The following is a 27,076-nucleotide window of genomic DNA, read 5'->3' on the forward strand; positions in this document are numbered from 1 at the left end:
TAAGGGCTCAAACACCCACATGGCTCACTTGCCGTTATGGTAAATATCCTGGAACTGTTCTGCTTGGGAAAAGAGCATGTTGTGTTGACAACAGAACAGAGTCAAACAGTGCTAAGTTTTTTGGAAGATCCTTGGAAAATTCACAATATCATTTACTTATAAGTGGAACTAGGATTTTCCAGAAATTTCTTTTTAAATTAAAATGCAAAAGTTAGTTACACAGGGCATTTACAAGTGAAGTGGCATTCCTAAATTATTATGTTCCATGCATTTTATTTTTATAGGTGGTGGGGGAAAAAAAAAACATGAGACCAAAAGAATGTAGAGATTAAGAACATGTCAAAGAGATGTGGGTTCTGACTGGCCATACCACTTATGAGCTGTGTGAGATACTAACAACCACACAGGGTAGTGATGAAAACTATGGAGATAATGCATTTAACAGGACACTGGGCAAAATGTCAGGCCCATAGCAAGAACTTAAAATGGTGCTTATTTTTTCTTGATGAGAGAAAGAAAGATAAATAAAGAGGTAAGTAGGCGTGGTTCTGTCAGGACATGATTTTGTATCTCTGACTCTTCCATTTCCAGCCCTCAGCTCACTATGTATCACGCCATTATGATACCACCTCATATAAACACTGACCTTCTGCGTGTCCAGAAATAACTGCCATTAGTCATTTCTCATTTGGGGGAAATAATGTGTATTTTTATAAGTTTCTCTGGCCTGGGATGTGGATGATAGTTTTCAGAGCTGAGTGCTACTTTTATACATTTACATTACCTCATTTAATCCATCCAGTAACCCCAGGAAGGAAACAGATTATAACCATTTTCAGATGAGACAGGCTGAGAGGTGAAATGACACCTGAGGCGCACCCAGGCACAGGACTTCCTTCTCGCTTCTAGCTCGGTGCTCCTTCAGCTGGATGCCTGCCTTACGGACGGTGTTCTGAGCAGCACCCAGGACTCAGGAAACCCTTTTGGGAAGGGACTGGCTCCATGAGGGAAGTTTGTGGTATCTCCAGTCCCTCAACATCTCCATTTCACCTACAGCAGGTCTGCCCTCAGATGTTTTACATAAAGATGCTCGGTGTGACGCAGTCAATGTGCACAAAGCATTCTCAGGTGAGAAGGAAAGAACTGAAAAATCGCTATGTTATACAAAAATGTTGTGCTCTAAAAATGCATGTTGTGAAAACAAGACTCACCTAACAAATGAAAAGGACAAAAGACATTAACAACTGCAAGCTGACACAACCTCTAAGTAGTATAAGGGTCATTCTTTCCTCTCCACATAGAATGGCCCTGGTCACTTTTGTTATTAGCAAAGCAAAAAGTCCTTCTGAATTGTCAACTAGTCACCAGAATGCTCTCACTTCAGGCAGTCCTCAAGGTCCTTACTGAAGACAGAAGGGAACTGAGGAATTAAACATGGTTACAAAGGAGTCTCAACTGTAAAACATCTCAAGACCTCTAACGTGATAATGGGCACGGAATGACCATAAAATGCAAGTAGTCCCTACCTCTTTTTGGCCACAGGCCTTTCCACAAAGACTATCCATTGGCATGTCCCAGAACTCACTATTTCAAGAAAAAAAGTTGGGGAAATACTCTATTCTAGTGGTTCTTAGAGCATGGTTCATCTGCTTTATTGGGGGTTTATTCCAAATGCAAAATCTCAGGCCCCACCCAGACCTACAGAATCCAAAACTCTGGGGGTGGGATGCAGCTATCTGTGTTTAACAAACCCTGCGGGTTATGGCGACTCACATGGAAGTTCGAGAAACACTGTTGCAGTCTGAATCGCTACCACTTCTTACTTACTGCATAGCAGCCTGCTAGTCTCCACAGAGCAGCCAGTTATAAACCATCATGTCCCCACTCAGCCAAAAACCCTCCAACACACTGCACCAAGAATAAACCCCAAGTGCCTTATGGGAGATACCCTAGCTGATGTGGCCCCCTGCTCACCACTCTGTTCTTACCGGAGCTATTCTCTCCCTTGTTTACAACCTTCCAGCCACACTACTTCTTTATATTCCTGGAACACTGGAAGACTGTTCCTGTTCCAGGGCCCTCCTGTGCCCTCTGCCCGGAACACTCCTCCACGCTCTCCCCTTCCTCCCACATCGGCACGGCTAGCTCCTTCCTGCAACCCAGGTCTCAGGATCAATGTCACCTCCACGCTCAGACCCCGGTGACGCTCTACATGACGCAGTTTCATTGTCTTCACAGGGATGGCTATCTGCTTTGATTTTGTTTCTTGTAAGCTCCATGAGAGCAGGAAGCGGGTCTGTCTTGCATTAAGTAAATAATTGCTAGATGAATATAGTCTGTCTACAGAGCTCTAGTTTCGCCATTTTTACTTTTGGTCTGTGATCAAGTCGAAGCTGCCCAGTGCCCTCTCGGTTCCCTCTGAATGACCTCTGAGCTGCGTGTGGTCTCCGGCTTCAAAAGATGGGCCTGGCATAACATCCCTTATTTAGCTATTTCCCAGTATGCCAAGATAGTAATGTCTTATTGGCGAGAAGACAATGCCAACTTCCTTTCAAGACATTAAGAAACATGTCAATGATGAAATGACTTTCAGAAAAATGTAAATAATAATTTAATAAGGTCATCTAAGTTGTTTTGCATGGACTTCAAGAAGGGTGTTTTCATTTTGATTAGAAAACATAGAGCCTAAGCAGATTTTTACTCTAATTTCCTTAAATTGCCCTAAGTAAAACGTTATTCAGTACGGTGAATTCCAACAGGCTCCCTTCCTGTTAGAATTGTATAAAGTACAAGGACTTGTTATGAGACTGACGGAATGTACCAGCATTTAGCATTTTGTGACCTTGGTCACGTTTCTTAGACCCTCATAACCTTGGGTTTCTGCATCCATGGGACTTGGACAAGAACTTACAGCAGGGTAATTAAGAGAATCAAATAGGATCACATTTGTTTAAGTGACCAATAACAGGTTTTTTGAATGTTAATTCATGCCAACTGTTCTGTGAAGCCCTTTAAACATGTTATCCCTTTCATTCTTATTCGTTATGGGTAGTACTATTCCCATTTTACAGAAATTGAGGCCCAGGGATTAAGGACTTTGCCAGAGGTCACAGAGCTGCACGCATCAGTGCTGGGTTTTCAAAGTTAAGTTTATCCAACTCAAAGGTTCCTGTCCTGAACCATCATCCCTACTGCTTGTCAAATGCCGAACACAGGCTCCATCTACCACACAGTAGGTACTCTATAAATGTAAGTTTATCTTCCCCAAACTTTCAATAGTGCCCCTGATTCTTTTCCCATGCTGTATTGCCATGAGGTAGTGATATCTGTCTGCCACAATCCACGTCACGAAACACTTCTTAAATTTTACCTCTTGATGGAAAAGTATCCCAATCGTCTGAGAAAAGATCATTCGAATTATTTCAACTTAGGGGGAATCCCCATAACTGCCTACACAGTTCCTCACTGACTGTCTTCACTCTCCTTAGGATATGGCACATACTGCGTTCCTGACACACTGATGACCTGTGTGTGATGGGCTGCAGCAGAAACGAGATGGGCTCTGGGGTCAAATAGTCGAGAGCCCCATGACTCATCTCTGCCACTGAGGAGCCGGATGACTCTGCACATAGTTTATTCCCTGACTATGTTTCCTCATCTAGAGATGGGGAGAAAATTCTCTCTCTTAGAACTGTTGCGATGCTTCACACCTGGCACCTGGCAGGCACTAAATGACATCGGTTCCCTTCTTCCCTTCACTTCGCGCCACTCTTTCAATAAGCTCTGCTATTTTAAGCACTGAAACTGTCTCTCTTGTATTCCAACAAAGCTTTTTGATGGTACTTGAAGAGAAGGGAACTCATATGTGAAATGAATGCTACATGTCCACGTGGCCACAAAGTGACAGGTTTATTTCGATGATGCACACAGCTGAGGGAAGCAGGAGAACTTTGCTATTAAAATTACTCTTAGAACCAGTTTGAACCACTCAAGAAAGGCAGCTTGTTATTCAGGTTTTTTATGGTTCACCACCCCTCACCCCATCTCTTTACTGGCCCTTCTTTCCCAAAGGGAAGTCCATGCTTAGTTCTTGGAGGGGTGCAACTTTATGGTATTTCTGACAAAAAGAAAAAATGTATATATAATGACATTTTGACCATGTTCCTTATGTATCACGTTGGGTTCGAATGATCTTACTATTTCTAACAATCAAAACCACCACAAAAGGAGGAAGGTTTGAAGTGAAGAAATACTCCAAAAATCTAAAATTCCCAAAGATGACTTCCACCACTGGTCTGACATGATGGGAGCAACATGGATATTTAGGTATAGCCTCTGATGGTGACTATTTTGAAGGGAACTTTATTTGGATTCATATGTTCAAGTTAGATTATCTTAAACACTGACGTAATGTGAAACTTAGCCATATAAAAATACTGCAGTCAGCTCAGCAGCCAAAACTACTCCAGAAGAAATGCTTTAGATTGTTCTCTGGAAACTTTTTAAACTGTATACTCAACCAGTCATAGAATTTTTGAATGTGCACCCCAAATTTATATACAGTTACTTTATTTATATGTTATATACATATTCTTTAAATTATAATAATATGCATGTATTTGTAAAGTATGTGCATTTTAAAACATATAACAATACAAACTGCAAGACAAAAATGTGTGTGTGTGTGTGGGTGTGTACACACATTATTTTTTTTCCTTTTATCTCTGTGGAGCATCGTGTATCTATCCAGAACATATTTATACATCCTGCTTTGGAGACCACTGTTTTAAATGACAAGATTGTGATAAAGGGGCAAAGATCCCTTTTTCTAAATGGCTGTTAAGCAAAACTGTTACCTTGCATATTTGTTTAGTTACATATGTTACTTACACTAAAAATCAAATACAGTGCAGATTCACCTAGAGTGCATTACATGAATATTTCAAGTAGGAAATACTTAAGCACAATCCATCATTAGTGGTCTAGAAGACCAAACTCAACAAAACTGCTAAACACTGCATGCTGGGCTGACATGAGACCCTCCTAAATAATGAAACGCTATAAAGACACAGGGAAGGCAGTTCTGTAAGTGTAAAATGTAAAGGAACCAAAGTTAGATATACTTTGAATATGGTAAATGAAGACAGGCCAACATGTTCTGAGTTGACTCTGGTCAGATTACAAATCGTATAGGGTGGAAGACTCAGACAACAATGGCCTAAACCATTATTTCCCTGATAAGTGTGCTGGAGTTGCTCTGATCACTGTAATGGCACGCACACAGCGTATACCAACACAGTCATAAGAAGCTAACTTTGAAACGGATGGCAAGAAAGAAAGGAAGGAAGTCATGAGACCATCTGTCTCTGAATTTATGTGTGTGAAGGGATGTTATCCTCAGTTGCTGTTCATATGCTTATTCAAAGTTATCAAAAATACTTTTATCCATAGATCCAAAGGATTTCTCAGACAAAAGATTACTTCCTTATTTCAACTGGCATTCTCTAGCAACATTTGATATAATAAGTGAATTCAAACAATTTCTTAAAGTTTCCTTATTAGAGGATAATACGTGATTTTATAATGTTGAAGTAATTAACAAACTAATTTTTCTAAAATGATTATGTCATAGTAATAAGCTTGCTTTTGATGAAGAAAATTCAAAAGCATTCTGAAAAAAATTTTGAATTACTTTTGTAAAATTTGCCAGTTCTCACTAAAGAATAATGAGCCACTGGAAATGAATTAAGAGCCAATCTGGCAGTCTACAATAAAAACACTTAAATGTATTTAAATTGCTCTGGATTTTTTTTTTTAAAGATTATTTGTTTGCAAGAGAGAGAGAGAGAGTGTGAGTGTGAGTGGGGGAAGGGGCAACAGGAGAGAGAGAATCTCAAGCAGACTCCCCACTAAGTGCGGAGCCCAACACAGGGTTCAATCTCATGACCCTGAGATCATGACCTGAAGTTCCTCTGGATTTTTGAACAAAATAAAATTCCAACAAGGTATGTTGGGGTGAAATTTCTTAATCTCTTACCTTGCCATACTTCTGGGCATAAGACCCTGTGAGCAGTGAGTGGAAAACAATGATGGTTTCATCCAAGTCCCAGACAAACACACGCTGAAGAAAAAAGAAAGTATCAAAGAATTATCAAGTTCTAAGGAAACAGAAATATCTTAGTTGAAAACACCTGACTTCGTTGTTGGGTATAATCTCAATACGACTTTATAAAAAACTACAGTACTCCATTAATATTTTTCCAAGGTTGCCAGACATTACCATGATAAAACCAGAGGGGGGGTGATTAAAAAAGTCATAATAAGCTTAAAGATCGGATGTCCTAATTTGAATGAATTCATCTAAATATTTCCTTGCAGTTAATACCCCAAAAGACACATTTGAACTTAGGACATAAGTGTGCTTGAGATGCTATTTTAAAATCTTTTGTCTCATGGATTCATTAGATTTTGCAATTCAAGCAAAGGGTTCAATTTTTAAAAAAATATTTTAAAAAATCAGTGAGTGATCCCTAAACAGGAATTGCAAACTGTTGACCTTTGGGTTAGATTAGGCCATCTGATGAGATGTTCAGTTTGCACAGTGTTTAGAAAGATTTCAAATTACTGATCAACATTTCCAGATTAGGAGACTTCACACACACATCAGGGTTCTGACTGCAGCAGGGAAACCGGAAGATACAGCAATGCGGACTGACATTCCACAGGCAGTGATGGGCGGGCCTCCTTCTCCTGGGCCAATGCTCCCTGCTCCCTACTTTCTGCTGGCTCCCTGGCCCTGTTCACTCTTTTATATCACCTGCTGGGTACCTGAAGGCACTGGGATGTGGCACTGTCCTTCAGGTGAAAGAAGTGATCTCTTACAAGGAGGCACAATGACTGTTATTTGATTTTACCGAATCTGGAAATTTGGGTATTTTACTTAATTGAAGGATGTAGTTGTGTAACAAGTAACATAGTATGGTTAAGAATAGTTTCCCTGATGTTTTATAATAAAAATCAACCTGCTTAGCATGGATAGATCTCAAAAGAGCTCTCAACCAGAAAAATAGGATGCAAGGAAGTTTTTATAGATATAAAAATGTTAACATGCATCAAATGACTGGAATTTTTCCTATTTTCAGAAGACAATTTTTCCTTTCTGTACAGATTAATTTTACCTTTTTAAATTTTATTAACCTCCCCCAAATTTTATTGACCCATATAAACATTTTTCATTACCTTAATACTACCAAATAGAGTGTCTCTCAGAAAACTATCCCACAAGCAATGGCTTTATTTTATAAATTTCCATTTGTGCCAGTTAGGATCAAAAGATGCAATTACCTCAGGCCTAGAATTGTAAAGTACCATCATTCTAAAGTTTTTAATTTTGCCATTATCATGGATGAAATCTCAAATTTTGGAGCTGTGAAATACCTACACGATAAGATCCACTCATTTCATGATATATCCTTCTTTTTTTTTTTTAAGGTTGAAACCTTATGGAACTGTAAGGTATAGAATATATCATTCAATAAAATACCACATCATATTCCACTCTTCAAGGGTAAATCAGCATACCTCCAGGTCACTGTCAGGAGGCGGGGAGGGATTATTTTTCCGGCCTCTTCCTCGGGATTTTGACCCAGAACTCCTGCATGTTCTCTCATCAAGATCTTTGATAGGTGTGGAGGGGCTCTGCACGGTTTCAAACTCTCCTAGAAATAACACAACTTGTATCAAGAACAGCACTTCATTTTTAGATCAGGTATGAGTCTTTGTTGTGGATTATGTTAACGAATCCTTATACAAAAAAGGATTTATCATCACAAATAACCAAAATCCCAATTCAATTAAAAATTTTGCAGGTCACTCAAGTCCCCCGTAGTTTCAATCTATGTGATCTATTAAACCTGAACGTCTTTTATACTCCGTATGTCTTTACCGTCCCTGTCTCTACCCTCACCTACATATTTATCCAAATTTAGCTCAGTTCTCATCTCCTTATGTCAGAGCTCAAAGGAGGAGATCTTCTGGATCAATCCCATCCCTCTACCTATAAACTTGACTCCCAACCTCACCCTCTTAGGGAATCATGCTCCATTAGTTAAACCCTCTCTTAATTTTCTTCCAACCTCTTGCTTTTCTGTGGGCCACAGACAAGTTTAAAAGTCCTTCCCTTGACCTTTAATTTTCACCTAGAAGGTATCTGCTTGCTATCTTCTCTTTTTTAAGTGATACTCCTTAGAAGAATAGTACATAACAGGGCTGTCCAAAAGAAATACAATGTGAGCCATGAATATAACCACATATATAATTTAAAATTTTCTAGAAACCATAGTAAAAAATGTAAAGAAACATGTAGAATTAATTTTATTCATATAGAAACTGACCCAATATAACCACAATATTATCATTTCAGCACGAACCAACCTAAAAGTTATCAACAATATGTTTTACATACTCTCCTTCTCATTCTAAGTCTTTGAACTCCTGTGTGTATTTCACACTCACAGCAGACCTCCAACTGTACTAGACACACTACAGGTGCTCGGCAGCCATTCGTGGCCAATGGCGACAGCAGTGGACACCATCTTTGTCTCCACTTCCTGACACCTGATTTGTCATAATCACTTCACCAAAACTCTAACAAAAGACTCTTACTCAGACTCCCCAATAACCACCTAAGTGACAGATGTAATAGATAGACTCCGTCCTTATCTTCCTAGATGCCTGGGCTGTGTTTGATCCTGTTAAACACTACCTCCTTAGAGCCATTCTTTGGCACCTGATACCTTGAGATCTCCTAGCTCTGGAAGCTCTCTCACCAGTCCTTCTCTGTCTAGAAGACATGCACTCCTTTTCCTTCGCCCATTCCTTGTATGTTGGTATATAAGAGTTCCAACCTTCGGTCACTGTCCTCCTTATTCCACACCATCTGGGTGATCTAACCCTCTCATTGGCTAATCACCTTCTCTGAGATGAGCCATACATACATCCATACCTCCGACGAGGCCACATCCTACAGAAGTTTCAGACTTTGTATCTAACTGACCTCTGCCTGCCCCCTAGGCACCTGAATATTTGACATGGCTTTAGCCATGGGGGTGGGGCATCTTAGGAGGAAGGAGTACTGAGCAGCGGCAAATCTGTGGGAAGGTAAACCAAAGCAAGCGAGGTGCTGCAAAACCTCACAAGTAACAAGAGTCAGACTGACTGCAGGACTTGAAGCATTTCACGCAATCGCTCCGAATCAGTTTCTTTGTATATTAAAGCATAAGCAATAGCAGCTGCTTTCTGAATTACTGAGGTAAAAATGATTTCTCTTTAATTTGATTTCAATCATATGCGTAAACATTTCTAGGAGAGTCTGATGGCAAACTACATTGAATCTAAATTAAATTTAAATACTCTACTTAAATTTAAATTAAATATAAAGAAGTTATAACTATTATGCTTTATCATAAAAATAAAGAAAAGTAAGTATGAGGACAGCTAAGCAGCTATTAATCTAAATAAACAAATCTAAACAAGCTAGACAACACTTAGGTCATACTTCTGAGAAATTCTAAATAAACAGTCATTTTTACAAAGCTCACCTGTAATTATTTCTAATGGTTATAAGATTTTCTTTGGGAAACACTGTGCATGTCAGGACAGCATCAAGAAAACACATGTCTGTGCTTCAAATATTATCTGCTCTTAAAACACTGTTAGCACTGTTCCTATCATGGGTCTCTGCTATCGACTGTGTGAGAGTAGACAGTGTAATAAAAAGGTTCTATAGTTTTCAGTTGAATATTGCCCTATCTTAGAGTAAATCATGTTTCAGCTTACTTGGCACAAGCATTAAATGAGGCTTTAGGTACTTAAACACATGCCAACTTAAAAAAAATCACACAAAAATTCTTCTATTTTTAGTTATTTTTTTTAAACAGAATTTTTGTAAGGTTACTATGCCCTGCAAGTCCACTGTCCTCATTCTGATACAATGCTGATTCAAATTAAGCCCCATTTATTAAGTAAGCTTATAAAACTGTTTGGATGACCTCCCACAAAAACTTGTCTTTCTATTCATGATAGATCAATTTTCAGCTGCTAACTATCATGAGGCAGCTTTATTCTTGCAAAAATGCAAGGGCTGAAAGGTCAAAAACTTGCAAAATTCCAAAGCCATCGTGATCAGTTATGGGTGGCTGATTGTTGACTGGATCCATAAAGAAGGAGTTTGGCAGGAACAACTCAGCTATTAAAGGAACTGGAGAACCAGCTGCTAAAGAGCAGAGGAGGAAGAAGGGAAAAGGCTGGTCACAGGAAGTGTCCGGGTTTCAATAAAAGTAGGATTTGATATCACTGATTCTTGCCAAGTTACAGAAGGATCTTAACAGGGCTCTACAAATTTGGACAAAATATGGACAGAAGTGTTTTGATGAAAGGCATATCCTTTTAAGAAAACTATGAAGAGTAGCTCCACATTTATCCTTAGTATGTGTCATGCATTGCCTTCTTTCTTAAAAAGTTTATTGAAATATGTGCTCGGCTCTATTCATCACTCATTGTGTCTGTAAGATTCTTCCATTTTGTAACCCGGAACAGTTGTTTGCTTTTTCCTTCATGTGGCTAGAACTTCATTATGTATGTGTACTACCCTGTATTTATCCTTTTTGTGAATGAACATTTGGTTATTTGTAGTTTTAAGCAATTACAAATAAAGCTGCTATAAACATTCTTGCTCACGTCTTGTGGACATAAGCTCCTATTTCTCTAGGGTATGTTCTTAGCAGTGGGACTGATGGGTCAGAGGGAAGGAATATGTTCATCTTTGGCAGACACTGACCACCTTGTCCTAGCGTGGTTGTATTAATTCACGCTCTGACTAGCAATGAGATTTCCAGTTGGTCCACACCCTTGCCAATACTTGGTTTTGCTAGTATCTTTTTTACATTAGCCATTGTGGGGCTATGCTGGTCTTGCTGTAGTTTTAATTAGCATTTTCTCGATGAATAATGATGCAAAACACTTTTTTTTGTATGTTTATTTGCCCATTTGGGATCTTCTTTTTATGAGGTAACTGTTTATATCTTTTGCCCATTAAAAAAAAATTGGGTTATCTTTTTCTTATTGATTTGTGAGAGCTCTTTATCGTAAAACATTCTTTACATATATATGTCTGACTTAAACTTCACTTTAACCCAGTGAATTTGGTCCTTCATTATCCTCTTTTAATAATGGGAGAACTGGAAGCATGTGAGATTTTAAATTAACTTACCAAGATGAAATAGCTTGTATGAAGAATGCCGGTATGATTCCAGAATTCCTACTTTAACCACTAGGTTATCCTTTCTCTCCCAACAGCAACACGTCCTCCAGGTTATAAAGATGTCAAATCTACATCTATTTCTACCCATCAAAAGAGTATATAGACTTTATACAATTTTGTGAGAGTAAGGGCCAACAAATTCATGGAAAGATCTTCATAGTAAAAGAGTAGGTCCTGAAGAGTGCATGTGTGGTAGCTGGGCTCCTATAGTAACCACCCAGGGGGAACTGTTCTGACCTCTCTATCTTTTGAAGGTGCCATCTTTTCCTCTGATAAAGGGAAAATCCAGGAACTCGAGCTCCACTGGTCATTAAACATTTGTTGACACTTTTTTTTTTTCTTAAGAGAAAGCTGTTCATTCCAGTGTCTCTGCCAAATTTCATTCAGGTAATTGCCCTAGAGTACATTAATGCTGCAGGTTGGGAAAAGGCAAATTGGCAGAGAAATTAAATGTGGTCAGTCCTTTCTTTCTAAAACTTCTTGTTAGCTTTAATTAAATGGATGAACACTTTGCCTTCCTTCCTGTCCTTGTGTGAAATGCCATGAAGCTATGGAAATTCTATTGAGTTCTGCCTAAGAAACTGGCTTCTTTTCAAAGAGTGAAGTGATCTTACTATATCCTTTACTTTTCTGAAGCACCTGTAAAGTTTAATTAGCTAATGTATTGTAATGTGTGCCAAGGTCTTAGAGTAAAGGATGATACTGTTATAAATTACTGATTATTTTTCATTTTAAAGGTGTTTAAAATATTGAAAGGGGGAGCTACAAAAATCTCTAATCTTAATGTGCTGATCGGTCATCAAACTTTCTGAATGCAAATCAAAAATATTATATACCTGAGATAATCTTTGTTAAAGGCAAAAAGAGACCTTTATAAAGATAATGTAAACTCGAATATCTGTTCTTAATCAGTATGCTAATGTTTCTTTAAATCCATTGTCAAAAGGCCTAGTAAGGTAAAGTCAAGAACTGAATGCTATTTGAAATTTCCAAATAACATCAGTCATTACCAATTGCCCTAGGCTTTTCTTGGGCCAACACTATACGTGATTGAATAATTCTCCTTTAATCAGTACAGTAATGAATAACTATACCTTCCAAGCTTTGGCTATTTAGATCCAACTTAATGTCCTTTATGTTTATCTCTAAACCAGAACCACCAGTTGTCTACTATAGAACATAAAGTATGTTTCTATTTTAAAAATGAGAGCCGTGAACAGTAAATGATTTATGAAAAATTGTGGATTTAATTGTTAGGTCTCTGCTGGTCCAAATGTCCAAAATGCAGAGCTGGTCAATGGGAAATATTTTCCATACCCTTGAACTAAGTACCTCAAATTTCATCAATAACAAAGAAAAATCCCATAGTTATAAACTTCTTGGCTTTTTGGATGCATGCCAGATCTGGAAAGGCAAAATCAAACTTAAAACTACCTTGCCTGAATGTCTGGGGTCACAGAATTCCCTAAAAATCTAGCCATGTGTATTGTTATAATTTTGGTTAAGAGAATGTAGTTACAAGTAAAAATTCAACAGAAAGTCTGATAAGACCTGAAATTATGTCAAACTGTATTTGTTGGCATTAGCAATCAATGGAAAACTGAAAAAATTGCATTCTGATAGTGACTATGAGGATTACACATGGATGCGTCACATCCCAAGTCACGCATTCAGAATACCTACATGCCAGCATTTAGTATTTTTAATGTAAACAAAATAGCTATTCTGAGTATTTATTATTCTTTAATTAATGGGAAGTGTCCATCTGTGTCTTTCCTGCAGAGAAACTTTTGTGATCACACTGAAATTAGAGCAAATCACCCTTTTATTCAAAGTGTTATCCAGTGGATACCATATTTGAAAACCAAATGGTTTTCACTCATGGTAGTTCTATTCTAGTAAACTCAAAAACCATCTGCTGGTCCTGGTCCCATCATTCAGTCTCAGTACCTTTATGATCAAATACTCCTGTGACTTTGTTTTTGAATACAGTCATCCTACCCTGTTTCCCTATGCATTTACTATTGAGAAAAATCTTTCACAGTGTGACAAGATATCTCATCTAAAACATCTCCACTATCCGTTAAGCAAGTATTCTGAAATCACGCTTTCTTCTTCTTTCCTCTTCCTTTTCCTTCCTTCCTCCCTTCCTTCCTTCCTCCCTCCCTCCCTCCCTCCCTCCCTCCCTCCCTTCCTTCCTTCCTTCCTTCCTTCCTTCCTTCCTTCCCTTTCCTTCCTTCCTTCCTTCTTTTTTTCTTACTTTCTCTCCCTCCCTTCCTTCCTCCCTCCTTTCCTTCTAGATTTATTTATTTGAGAGAGAGAGGGTGCACATGCGTACATTAGCATGTGCACATGTGCACGAGTGGGGGGCGGGGCAGAGGGAAAGGGAGAGAATCTCGGGCAGACTCCCTGCTGAGCGGGGAGACTGACATGGGGCTCGATCCCACCACTCTGAGATCATGACCTGAGCCAAAACCAAGAGTCGGATGCTAAACTGACTGAGCCACCCAGGCACCCCACACATTCTTTATCTTGAGGTACTATTCTTGATGAAACATCACTACTGACTCAACGAGGATCAGGACACATTTAGAACATGGGATTTAAGCTGAAATGAGGTTAAGGTAAGTGAAGCACTAAGGGAGTAAAATTTAAGGGCCTTGAGAATGAATGCCTCCTTCCATTGTGTACCCTGTGCTTCCCTGGCCTTACCTTAGTCCTGCCCTGCACAGGATACAACTGCTCAGAGAGGCTGGGGGTAGATGAAAAGCCTAGACAGGAGCCTTAAGGGGACAAGGACCGGAAATTCACGGGGGCTGAATGGTCATGGAAGGGAGGATCTGAAGGGAAGATAAGGAGAAAGAAACTGAAACGGAAGAGCACCAAAGACCAAGTCTAGTAGAATACTAGACAGCTTCTCCTTGGAGCCACAGGATTAGAGACCCTATTCTGAATAGGGAACCAAAAAGAAAGGACGTCACCATTTCATCAACAGAAGTTCTTGATTTTACGAAGGCTAATTTCCTTTCTTTTAGCGATTGTGTTTTTAATGTCACAACTATAAAAATGTAACCCAAGGCTGACAAAAATTTCCACCACGTTTTCTTGTAGAAGGTTTACAGTTTTAGTTTTTATACGTATTGTATATGGTGTGAGTTACAAGTCAAGATTCTGTTTCAGGGTTTGTTTTTTGTTTGTGTTATTACTGTTGTTATTTTTGCATATGAATATCCAATTGTTTCAGTACCACTTTTTTGAAAAACAAACAAAAAACCCTTTATTCTCCAACTTACTTTGCACCTTGGTTAAAAATCCATTTTCCAGTGTATGCATATGGGTCTATTTCTGAACTCTCTATTCTACCCACTGTTCTATGTATCTATCCTTTTGCCAATACCACACATTTTTGATAACCGTACCTTACAATATATCTTGAAATCAGGCAATGTCAGTCCCTAAACTTTGTTCTTATTTTTCAAAATTATTTCAGCTAATCTAGTTCCTCTGCCTTTCCTTGTAATTTTAGAATCATCTTGATGACTTCTCCAAAAAGTCCTGCTGGAATTTTGAATAGGATTACAATGAATCTTTATTAAATTTGCTTTTAACTTTAAATACTTCAGCTGTGTCAGCAAATTCAAGTCCAGTGGCACTGCAGATAAGCTCCAGACAATGAAGAATACAACGGATTTTAAGTAAGTGCTAATTAGAGAAAGATATTAAACTACCTACCGATGACCCTACACATCCTAGGAATGGAGGAAATGTTCACTGGCTGGAGCTCCTGATGACTCACAGAGATGAAGGAGCTACACAGTCTCTCCAGCTTAAAGGAAATACCATCAGCTACACCTGAAGAAGATAATAGTACTACAGCTCTTCCACAGTGTCAAGAGCTTTACAAAAGAAAGGACTGAGCTTTTTATATCCATATTCATGTATATATACACTGCCATCTGAAATCACAATCTCTTACGCATCGACATCTAAAAGAAGGGTCTTCTGAAACGCCAGAAGCAAAGCCTCGTCTTATACAGTGGTATTGGCACAGGTTAAACGTCAGCATAATTATAGGAGAACTTCCAGCCTTGTTTCCAAAACGTCCTTTTTCTCCATATATTAGACCCAGCAAAACATAAAAATAGTTCACCTGGATGAAGATCTGTACCTGGTTGGCTAGTCAGTCCCGGGAGAGATTCCTGCAACTGATAGGTTGAGGTCGAGGATGACGTGCCATCAGCTGTGTTATTTGACGTCATATATGCTCCATATGTGGATGCTGAGTAATACTGTGCATACTGGTTTTGGCCAAAGGCTGTGTAGGATGGGTAATCCTGAAATAGTAATTGAGACATATGTGTGCTTGAAGGAGAAATTACTTCTGGTATGCTCCAAAGAAAAGCAATCACTATGGTAACTGAAAGATTAGTATTGGGCTCCATTTGTTTTGGAGTCCACAGTTTTGAGGTGATCCTAGTGAGTGGACACAGTTACGAACTACCCTCCTGGCTTCGCCAACCAGGCTCAGCACAGAATTCTCAAACTGCCTAAAGGCTGCCTGTGCCTCACTTAACCACGATTACTTATCCGGGGATGGACATCAGAAGGTCTCATGCACTGGAAGAGGAGAGAAGGAAGTGCAATGAGCTCATATTCATAGCACCAGTTCTTACACATCTTCTAAGATCACCAGCAAGGAGACGGTCTGGCTGCCCTTCGCGGCTTCCATACAGACCTCAGTCTGCATTCCTGTGATTTCTGTTACCCTTCTAGGTTACTCTTGATAATTATGCATGAAATAAGGAGTAAATAAAAGAAAATGAGTAAGAGAGTTTTTTACCCAGCCTTTCATAGGCTACATGTCATGTAAGGTCTTGACTTAAAATCTCTAGTGAGGTTTTCAAATATTGAGTTTGCCTCATTTGCTAGAGAAAAAAGAAAGTGTTGGGTCAACTCCTCCGACCTCCATTTTATTAAAAAATTCTAAGAACCTTAAAGTGATCTAAGTAATTCTTCAAAATCCTTTTACATATTAAGATAACAAATAAGAATTTGTTGCAATAATTGGTATTTAATGTATCTAGCATGTTTTAGCCCAAACTGTTATCAGTGATGACAAATCCTTGGTCAGGATTAAGATTCCCTGATACATGTACCTAAGGGAATAAAGATCCATGTTTGATGTGGTTTCCAAAAAAGGAAATCCTTTATATAAGTAAATATGTATATAAGCAAATATATGTATGATCTAAAAGGATTAAGTACAGTTGATCCTTGACCAACATGGGTTTGAATTGTATGGGTCCACTGATACGTGGATTTTTTCGATAAACATAGAACAGTACTGTAAATGTATTTTCTCTTCCTTGTGAATTTCCTTAATATTTTCTTTTTTCTAGCTTACTTTATTGTAAGAATACAATATATAATACATATAACATATAAAGTATGTGTTAATCGACTGCTTATGTTATCAGTAAGGCTTCCTGTCAACAGCTGGTTATTTTAGTTAAGTTTTGGTGGAGTCAAATGTTACACATGGGTTTTTGACTGGTGGAGGTTTGGTGCCCCAACCCCCATGTTTTCTGGTCCAACTCTAGTATGGCATGGAACTAAAATTCTATTTGGCTGTTAATTTCAGGATCTGATAGTCCCCATTACCAACTGTAAACCAAGGAAAAAATCTTTCAGCAATACTTGGACAAAGTTCCTAGCACCATATCTTTCTCAGAGTAAAACATTTACACAGTATTACTTGGTGTCAGGCGGTGTTCTAAGGCTTTAAGTGGATTGGATATACCCATTTAATCCTCACACCACCTATGTGGTATTACTGCCCCATTTTACCTTGAGGGGGACGAAGGCACAGTGTGGTTAAGCGATCTATCTGCTCGAAGTCAGACCGCTAGCAAGTTTCAGAGCTGGAATTGGAACCCAGAGAGATTGACTCCAACACCTGTGTGCCGAAGCTCTCCCTGAGGCTACTAACCTCCTGATGGGAAGATGAAGTGACGGAGAGGAAAGGTCTGACTGCCAGCTACTGGTGACTAAAATGTTTTTTGTACTCAAACATCTCTCAAAGATCTCCGCTTCTCTTCATCCCACTGCTGTCACCCTGATCCAAGCTACCTTCACTTCCTGTTGGAGCCAGTGGACCGGTTTTCTAATTTGTTTCATTTCTAGGTTTAGTTTTCTCCGGAGTGCCTAAAGGCAGAGTATGTTTTCCATACATGGTTCCAAAACATAAACCATATGATGCTATTCTCCTGCTTGAAATCCCTTAATAGCTTCCCATTGGGCTTGGAATAAAATTGAAATCCCTTACAGAGGGATACACATACAGAGCCCTACACACAAACACAGAGCCCTACACATACAGGGCCCTGCCTATCTTCCTAAACATGCTCCTCCATCTGCCCTCATGCACAGACTAAACCCTCCCCTTCTTTGAATTCACTGGCACACCAAGGGTTTATGCCCGAAACACCCTGGCCCTCCTTCTTCACCAAAGTCTTAGAAGACTTGTCCTGAATGTCATTTCCACAGATAAGCCTTCCACAAAATCTTCCCTACTCAAAATTAGATTTCTACTAATATCTTTAATAGGACTCTGTTCTGACCCCTTGTGTTTTCCAATTCTATATTTTCTTATGTGTTTACTGGTTTATTGTTTGCTTCTCTCAGCAGTCGGCAAGCTCCAGGAGGTCCTAACCACTCCTGTCCCCACTTACATGTCCCCAGCATACAGACCAGTCCTGACACATAATAACTACTCAGTAAGTATTAGCTAAAATAATAGACTGGTATTCCAACCATGGTCCAAAATACAGGTTATGTGTTATATTGGAGCCACTGCATTTAAATGTTCAGATACTACTGGATATCTGTTTTATGACATAAATCTTTCTTCTCCTTTATGAATCTTTTTTAAACCTTCCCAAGTAGAACAGAGTAGTCTTTTCTTTATGTTACCTACTACTCTGCCTAGTGTATATTTCTATTATTATAGTCATTATATCCTACCCTCTGTTCATATTATTTTCCTATCTGTTTCATTGGACTTGCTCCCTTCCAGACAGCGGAAAACAATGACATTATTTTTGAATCTTCAATGCCTATTCAAAAGTTTAATGGATAGTAAGTGCTCAATCAATGTTTCCTATATCAATAAAAAAGTAAAGTGAAGCTACCTGGATTATCAAAAATTCTCAATATTTTAAAATACAAAATAGACATACCAGCTTTGATGTTTAATGTTTTAAGAAACCATTTTTCTAACTAATGCTAAATTACACAGTATAATATATCAAAGATATTATTTTTCCACATTAATAATCAGAATTTTTTTTGCCTTTTATTACATTAATAAACATTAAAAGAAGGCAATTAATATAATTCCTTCAGTAAATCCAAAGAGCACACTTGTGCAATAACTTAGATTTTAGAATATATAAAAGTCCAACAACTATGTTAAAGTAAAATAGTGTATTGTCTACCAAGGAAATCAACTACCTTTCTATCTCAACTACTCTGAACATGACTGAGAACTAGGAAATAAGGACAAAAGATTTCTGAAGTGTCAGTATATTCACTCATCAGAAACATTCACTCTTGCTCCACATGTAACTCTAACAAACTAGATTTTAGAATTCACAAAAATACTAAGAAAACATAATTAGGAGGAGGACTAAGGACTGCTAGGGGCAAGCACAGTGACAAAAGCAAAAATTACAGCTGTCAGGAAAGTAGGAATCAAACATTTATTAAAATAAACCACAGAACCTAAAGAAAAAAAAATCCAAGAGGCATTTGGTTTACTAACAAATATCCTGGACTAAAAACGTCATAACCTAATTCTTGGTTGTAGTTCAATCTCTTAATTAACATTCACAATAACTTATCAAAAAAATAAAATTATGTTTAGTACAGTTTAATATAATAGGAAATACGCAATACATTTTGTAGTTCTATGCCAAATGATTAAAATAATCATGGCTTAAATGTTTAAAGGGCAAACTTTCAGCAACCAGAAAACCTAAAATACCCGGAATAACACAGATCCCAAGAATTCGGGATAGCTAATTTTTAACACCTTGAAATGACATGTTAATTTTAAATAAAGAAACCTTCTTCTAGGAGAATATGCACTTACACGACAACCTGAAACTATTCTTCAAAGATCTGAAACAGATACAAAAAGCCTAAATACAAAAAAGTTACCATACCTGCTGTGAACCGCTAAAATTCGTTGAATTGGAAACTGAATTATTTGCATAAATAGTAGATGATGGTGCAAAACTAGAACCTAGAAATAAAGAAAAAAATTGCATTTAAAAAGTATTTCTTTGCAAAATAATAAAAACATTTCACTTTGCAGAATCCAACAAGAGAAGTATATTTTTAATTTTGTTAAGGCAACAAAACACAAAATCTGAAATTGAGAGATTTATAAAGAAAAATGTGCTTAGCTCTCTCCCTCTTGTGACAGCAGTTAAAGTCTTTGGTATAGATGCCTGCTGGACCAAACAAGAGAACATGGGAACAGTCTTAAGGACAGCAGCTAACCTTTAAAGGTTAAATGTCCAGAAGAGAAGAGGTTCTCAAAGAATAAAATACTATTCAGACAGAGTACTTCTAGGAAGCTACTGGAACTTTCAAATGGTCATAACAACTGCACACGCACACAGAAACCACTTGAGTTAAACATTTGGATGGGGTTAGCTTAGGGAACAAACACAGAACCAACTTAGAATTGATGTGTATGGCACCTGTCTTTTCTTTCCTCCTATGTCCTTTCCTTAGAGCCAAGAAAGATGTGAAGTTGGGCTCAAGACTCAAGGGAGAGCTGTTCATATCGCAGTCACCTAGGGTTTGACAGACTTCTAAAATTTGACTACAAGGTCAGAAATTTATTTTTTTTAATTAGGGCAAAAACAAGTGAGCTATCAATTTAAAGATTATTTTTTTAAAACATATGTTCTACGGAATGGACTTGTGAAGAAGTAAAACGAACGACTATTGACACAGCTGATTATTTGTTTTATCAATGTGTTTTGAATTGCAATAATATTATGTAATTAACGCAAACTGACCTGGCCCAGAATATCCAATATGAAAGTATTTTGGGGAATAAATGAAAATGTACTCATGGTTGCTTTCATATTCCTAACTGAAGCTGTGTGGTTCACTGTGGCTTTAGGATTTATGCAACTATATTTCTACCTACAATTCAGGTAAAAAGAGATCTGCCATTTCAGCCAAAAAGGTCTAGGTAATTATTTCATTTTAGTCAATGGACTAAAATTTCAACACTAGTTGATTCAAAAAGTATGTTCATGCAGCCCCAAATTTATGATTAACAATAGAGACAAAATGACAGAAATAAGCTTTTAATGTGTTTACTATGTCACTAAAATTCTTTCTGCAACTACTACATAATGATCAAATGTAGAAGCAAAATTAAATACTCAGAGACGGAGGATTTTTGCAGGGGGAGGTACAGATTATGTAAATATTCCTAGTAAGAAACAGAGTGTTAATAGAGAGGTATTTTAGGAACGAACAGATAATCCACAATGGTTCAATGGTACACAAGACTTAAAATGGTACTGATTCAATTTTAAATATAATCAAAGCAGTGTTACGTACTTAAGGGATACAGACAGAAAACACGGGGACTTGTCATGAAGCTCTGAACCTCACTTAAGGAGATGCCATATGTGTGACTGACATGGCTCGAAGGTCACTCTGCTTAGACCTAGGGTCCTGCTGATTTTATACAACTTCAGCTTAAGTACTGGTATGGGTCATGTTTCCTGAGGTACATTCAATTCTTTTCATCATGTTTCTTTCTCCCCCCTAGTTATTTGTCTTTCCTGACGTGAAGAGCAGTAACGATTAACACCATTTTCGTGACGGCATGTTCCTAGTCTGAAGCCAGGGAGGCTCATTCAGAGAATTCCTCCTGTGTGGCGGCTTACCTGGCATCTGGTAAGAATAAGGCGTCTGGCCTGGCTGTGGCGTGGAAAAGCCCGGGCTGTAACTGAGGCACCCACTCTGTAACGGGGACTGAGTCTGTGAAAGGCCACTCTCCGTCTTGATGCCCGGCAACATCACGCCCAGATCTGTTTGGGAAACGCACGTGCAGACCCTCTGATTAGTACAATGACCTTGCTCCCGAGCTGTGACTTATGCTTGCATATCTAAGCACCAGGCAGCAGGATTACCCGCTCATAAGCAAAGGAGCAGAGAGAAGACGTGAGATACCGTAAGTGGGCAGGCTGTAGGGCTGTCCTGTCTGTGAGTAGGCTGTGTAGACGGCCGGCTGCTGCATCCCCGAATACTGAGTCTGGCCTGCATAGGCAGACATCGTTTGAGCTGCTGGTGTAGAAAGAATGTGTGGATAGGGCCTAAATATCAGAAAAATAGCATTACTGTGGCAACAAAGACTGCACATTACTTCAGACAGCTTAGATTCAGTGAAACCTTATAATAGCCAGGAAGTAATCCTCTTCTTTATCCACAATACAATTCTAACAACAGGGAAAGGCCAAGAGTCCAAATGCCTGGAGCCCAGGCTCTGCTACAAATCAGCCTAGCGACTTGGGACAAATGGTTTAAACTCCCTAAACACTTACACCTCCCCTGTAAAAGGAGAAATTTGGATCAGATATTGTATCTCAAGTCTCTTCCAGGTCTACAGTTCTTGTTTACCCCTGCAATAGTACTCCAGCTCATGTGCAGATCAGGGAAGTGGAGCCCAGTGAGCCCATGCCCGTGAGCGTACGTGCAGTCGCTAGGAGTGACCTACCGCTCTACCACGGATACAGAAGACAGGAAAAGCCCTACCAAGAACTGGAAATTTTAAAAAAGAAATGAAGGGGAAAAGGTCGGCCGCTGCTTCCTGAAGAGAAATGGAATGCCACTCCCTCTATTGTGCCTCATTTTACAGAATGTTCCTGAATGGATATCCAAACACCAGTCCGCACTTAAAGGCAGAGACTGTAGATGGTGCAGAGAGTAACATTTCAACGTGTGTGAATCACGACTCCAAAACCTTGACACACCTGGCTGATTGTAATGAAATTCAGATATACAACTAATACTGTTAAATTTGAAATTTCTACCACTGTCTTCAATAAATTGACTTCATTTGTTATAAAAACAAGAGAGCACGTTATTAAAAAATATGTTTCTGAGAACCTGAAATCCAATGAAAATAATGTAATATGGAACAAATTATGAGGACTTAATGTTTGAATTAAATGTAGTCTTTTCAGATTTTCTTTAAGCTTGTCAGCATTTTTGAATTTCCATTAAGAAATCAGTGTTTTCCGGTGTGAGCCTGATGCTTTCCTCAAGGTATACAAAGATCCAGAATTAAAGGAACTGTCTGGACAAACATGAGTATATCTCTAGTTCTAGATTTGTACAGGATATCTACCTGTATGTCTAACCCACCCAACTAATCTGTCCAAGCATTCTTCTATTCAACTCTCTATAACACACTTATATACATAAAGGTATCCCAACATGAAGTTATGCCGTGTGCATACAGATTAATAAAGATAATTCTGGAAAATTATTCTAACAAATCTGAAAGAATCTACTGAGCACTTACTTGGAAGGATATAGCTGTGGGGAATATTGATGTGCTGATCTGGGGCTGTAGCCACTACTTGTTATTACTGCAAGACACAAAAATCAGTGCAAAAAAAGTTGCTTCGTGAATATGTCTCACTAGAATGACAAAACCAGTTTGAAGAAACTATCATGTTCAAGAGATGTTTCTAAAAATTCATGCATTTTCTAAACAGAAAAAATTCAGTTTCTAAACAGAAACAGATGCCTAAATATTTTCTTCTAATTGAATTTCTTCAAGTTTGGTCTAAGAGCATAAAATGAAATCTTTGAACATAAAATGAAATCTTCTCACAAATCCTTTCTCTCTGTCATTCTTTTGCTTTCTCAGATCAGGAGCATATTCTTATGTATGATTAAGTATGAATAGGTATCTTTGATTACAGATCATTAAGAGTTCATGACACAAACGTAAATTTTTAATATTTTCAGACCTTACGTTGTATGTTTTAAATTCCAAATATGACAGCAACGCATTGCTCTTCCTCCATATTTATTCTACTAAAAATACAATACAAATTCAAGAAAAACGTGAAGTTCCAACTTCATTTTGAAATTGTAAAATGCTATCATTTTATATTGCCTCTAAGTTTACCAATCAGATGAACAGTTAAAAATGCAGAGTCCAAAATCGGTGAATACTAACTGGAATATGCACAGAAAGCATGAGTGATGATGCCCCATGTCTTAGGAAACATAACTGCGTAATGCAGCTGCAATCCTATTTACAAATATATTTTGGACTATCAGAGAGAGGACTTTTTTGAGAAGAACTTAAAGGGGGAAGTCAGGCCCTATTCACATTCTGTCCTAACACGCAGTCCCAAACTGGAATACATTCAGAAGTCTGGAAGTTTCTCTTTCCCTTAACCATCTGCCTTGACTAAGATAGATGTATTGCAAATATATGGACTCCGAAGTGTTGAGGCAGTCCCTTCAGAGCCAATCCATACTGGGCAAGCACACAGAGTGTCTTTATTAGGCCATCTGCTGTTCATTCACTTTTCAAAAAGATTAAAGTAGTACACAATGCAGTGCTGGAATTAGTTTAGTCTAATCAATCATAGTTATACTTCAAAGTACAATGTCCTTCCTAAGTTGTTCATAATAATTCTGGAGCTAAACTTTTAGAATTGTAAAAGTGACAAATAGGTTTAGGTTGCTAACTATTTTATGAAACATGATATATTTCTATATCCAAATGCTATTAAGTACCCTTGTGATCTGTCATTTCATAAACACACAGAATTTAATGTATTTAAAATGCTATCTGGCCTGTAAGCTCTGAGTACGGAAAGTGTATTACAGTTTTCATAGCAATAGTGCAGAGAGTAGGTTTTCGAGAATACTATGAATCAACTTTGAAAATCATTGAATATGATAAGAGGTGTCATGTTCTAAATATTTTAACCAAGCAAAATTTAAGTGAATTTGCTATATAGATTTGAAAATCGACTAACCAATGAACCATTAATTTTCTACTGATTAATTAAAAGTTTAATGTTTAAAACCTTCCAATCACTTTGATGAATACATGCTTTTTTCTACCACACCACAGGCACTAAGTGTACATTACATAATAGCAACAGTGTTATTCCCCAGGAAATTCAGTCTGATTCATTAACTCACAATAGTGAATACTCTTTTCAGCAAAAATATAGTTAAATGAGGCACAACTCCATGTGTTTTTGTCTCTTACTTATAAAATGTCACTCTGGCACACTCATGGCTTTATTGCAATCAGTTCTTCTCAAGATTGAAAATTACAAAGCTTTTCCAAAGAGACATCAAATAATGAAAAGAACCATCCACCACAGGAGCCTTTATTAAAAAAGCCAAAGAGCAAAATTACTTCAGAAAAAAAGCCTCATACACCTGAATGGAAATCTGAATATACAGGATCTTCCTCCTGCTGCTGAATGAATCTAGACAACATTAAAATACTGTACCCACAACAGTATCAAGGCTAAACATTAAAAATTTCTATTAAGGGGCGCGTGGGTGGCTCAGTCGTTAAGCGTCAGCCTTCCGCTCAGGGCGTGATCCCGGGGTCCTGGGATCGAGCCCCACATCAGGCTCCCTGCTCCTCTGGGAGCCTGCTTCTTCCTCTCCCACTCCCCTGTTTGTGTTCCCTCTCTCGCTGGCTGTCTCTCTCTGTCAAATAAATAAATAAATAAACTCTTTAAAAAAAATTTCTATTAATGTCTGTATGTTCCCTTTCTAAATAGAATGCAAAACCTCTGGCTCAGAAAGCTAAGATGTTCACACAAAACTTGCTTCTAAACTAAAATTTATATATTTATTCTAACTCATGAATCTACAGATAACCACAAACAATAAAGCCTGACTAAAGTGGATTGAGATTATGCTGACCAGAGTAAAGTCTGTTCCTACACCGGGTAGCCTAATCTCCAGTATGGTTTCTGGAATACCATGTACAGATTTCGGAGACTTTCCTTTCATTCTTCATTGTCATTTAAGTAAATGAGATATTATCCAAAGCACTCAACCCATTATATTCCATCATCTCTGCAAATAAAAGTAAGCAAACTGCTTATTTTCGAAATGCCCTGAAAACGAATTAAAACAAATTTCTACACGGTATTACCAGATTCTTAGAGGTTGATGCAAACAACTTTAAGGTTTTACTCTAATTATTGTGACACCTTAGATCAGAGACTCTCAATGGGGTAGGGGATGGGAAGTGAGGGAGATGGGCAGGTAGGAATTTTGCCCACTGGGGGACATTTAAAATGTCTGGAGACATTTTGGGTTGTCATAACTGGGGAGTGCTACTGTCATTTTGGGATAGACAGTAGGGATGTTGTCAAACCTCTTCCAACGCAGAGGACAGATCCCCCATTACAAACAAAAAAAGGAAAAAGTTAGCCAAATGTTTAATAGTGCTGCTGTTGGGAATCCCTGACTTAGAACAGTGTTGATCGAAAGAACCTGGTCCATGGTGCTGGAAATGTTCTATATCTAAGTTGTTCAACCTGGTAGCCACTAGAAGACCACAGGCAGCTCTTAAACACTTGAAATGGGACTGCTGTGACTAGAGACAACATTTTTACTTTTACCAAATTTTAAATAATTTAGACGTAAACAGCCACATATGGCTAGTGACTATGACACAGCATGGCCCTAGATGATTTGTAAAAGAAAACTGGGAAACTACTTGCAAAGATAATGTGAGTGAATTTTAGACAAGATAACTGCTCACAGCTATTTCTTTTACCATTTTTATATTTTCCAATGGGATAGTCCAGAAGGGACTCCTGGACTGATCCGAATACTGCTCTGTACTCATTCATACCAGTGACCAGCTGTGAGGCCTGGACTATATGGCCTTCACCACCTTTAACTTACCTGCACCTCTATGTTCCTGCCTATAAATCAGATCAGAGACCTCCGAAATTCCTTGTGGGGCTGACATTCTACAATGTTGTCATTTAGCTTTCAATGAACTTGTGGTATGATATTTAAGTATGCCAGCAATTACTTAGTAATTTCACTTCTTTCCCTAAAAACGTGTTCCCATGCATTTACTTTGCAGAAAGTTTACAAGAGTTATGGTAGGTGAGCCATAAAGACTGCTAGAGTGAGTTGCTACCTATTTACCTCCTGGGAGGCAGGTGAAATGCTAGAAAGGATATGGACTAGCACGTGAGCCCCAATGCAGAGTGTATGAATTACTACCTCTTTATGTCTGAAATACTAATACTTATGGGGACACATGGCAACTGCTCCCAGTCAGTGTGAACTAATGAGGGGATCATCAGTATCGATAAAAGTGCAACGTATGCTACAATGGTATTATATTCAAGGACATACTCCACTCTTTATACCTGAAGCATACCCACAGAAAATCTTTGTACGTGAGAATATGGATAAAACGTTAGATATACTACAGCAGACCAATAGAACCACGGTGTAATTACCACAAATACTTCCCTCGGTTTACTGTTCATCTTTGCGCTATTCAAATTCCTTCTCAGGTTAAAAAAAAAAATCCTTTCACCAGATAATAAACTAAACAAAATACTGTAGCTTAAAATCTTGAACGAAGTCAACTTAATGCGTGTCCTTTGTGCCCACCTGGGAGTTATCAGGAAT

The 27,076-nt window shown here is 38.2% G+C and overlaps 1 protein-coding gene across 19 annotated transcripts in view; it reads right to left on the reverse strand.

Moving 5' to 3' along the window:
• Positions 1-27,076, reverse strand: part of EYA4 (EYA transcriptional coactivator and phosphatase 4) — a 295,955-nt gene that overhangs the window by 28,439 nt on the left and 240,440 nt on the right. For 11 of the 19 annotated variants that reach the window (XM_044386350.3, XM_048226015.2, XM_048226014.2 and 8 more), the window contains 7 exons: positions 22,941-23,007; positions 21,587-21,729; positions 21,301-21,444; positions 19,546-19,625; positions 15,471-15,654; positions 7,582-7,718; positions 6,038-6,121 (listed from right to left, as the gene is read on the reverse strand). In XM_044386350.3, the coding sequence (XP_044242285.1) occupies positions 6,038-6,121; positions 7,582-7,718; positions 15,471-15,654; positions 19,546-19,625; positions 21,301-21,444; positions 21,587-21,729; positions 22,941-23,007 (839 nt within the window). Of the gene's footprint in view, positions 1-6,037; positions 6,122-7,581; positions 7,719-15,470; positions 15,655-19,545; positions 19,626-21,300; positions 21,445-21,586; positions 21,730-22,940; positions 23,010-27,076 lie in introns of those variants that run through there. The other 8 variants (XM_048226017.2, XM_048226011.2, XM_048226016.2 and 5 more) reach the window with 3 other exon arrangements.

This window comes from Ursus arctos, unplaced genomic scaffold (genome assembly GCF_023065955.2).
Source record: "Ursus arctos isolate Adak ecotype North America unplaced genomic scaffold, UrsArc2.0 scaffold_13, whole genome shotgun sequence".
NCBI lineage: Eukaryota > Metazoa > Chordata > Mammalia > Carnivora > Ursidae > Ursus > Ursus arctos.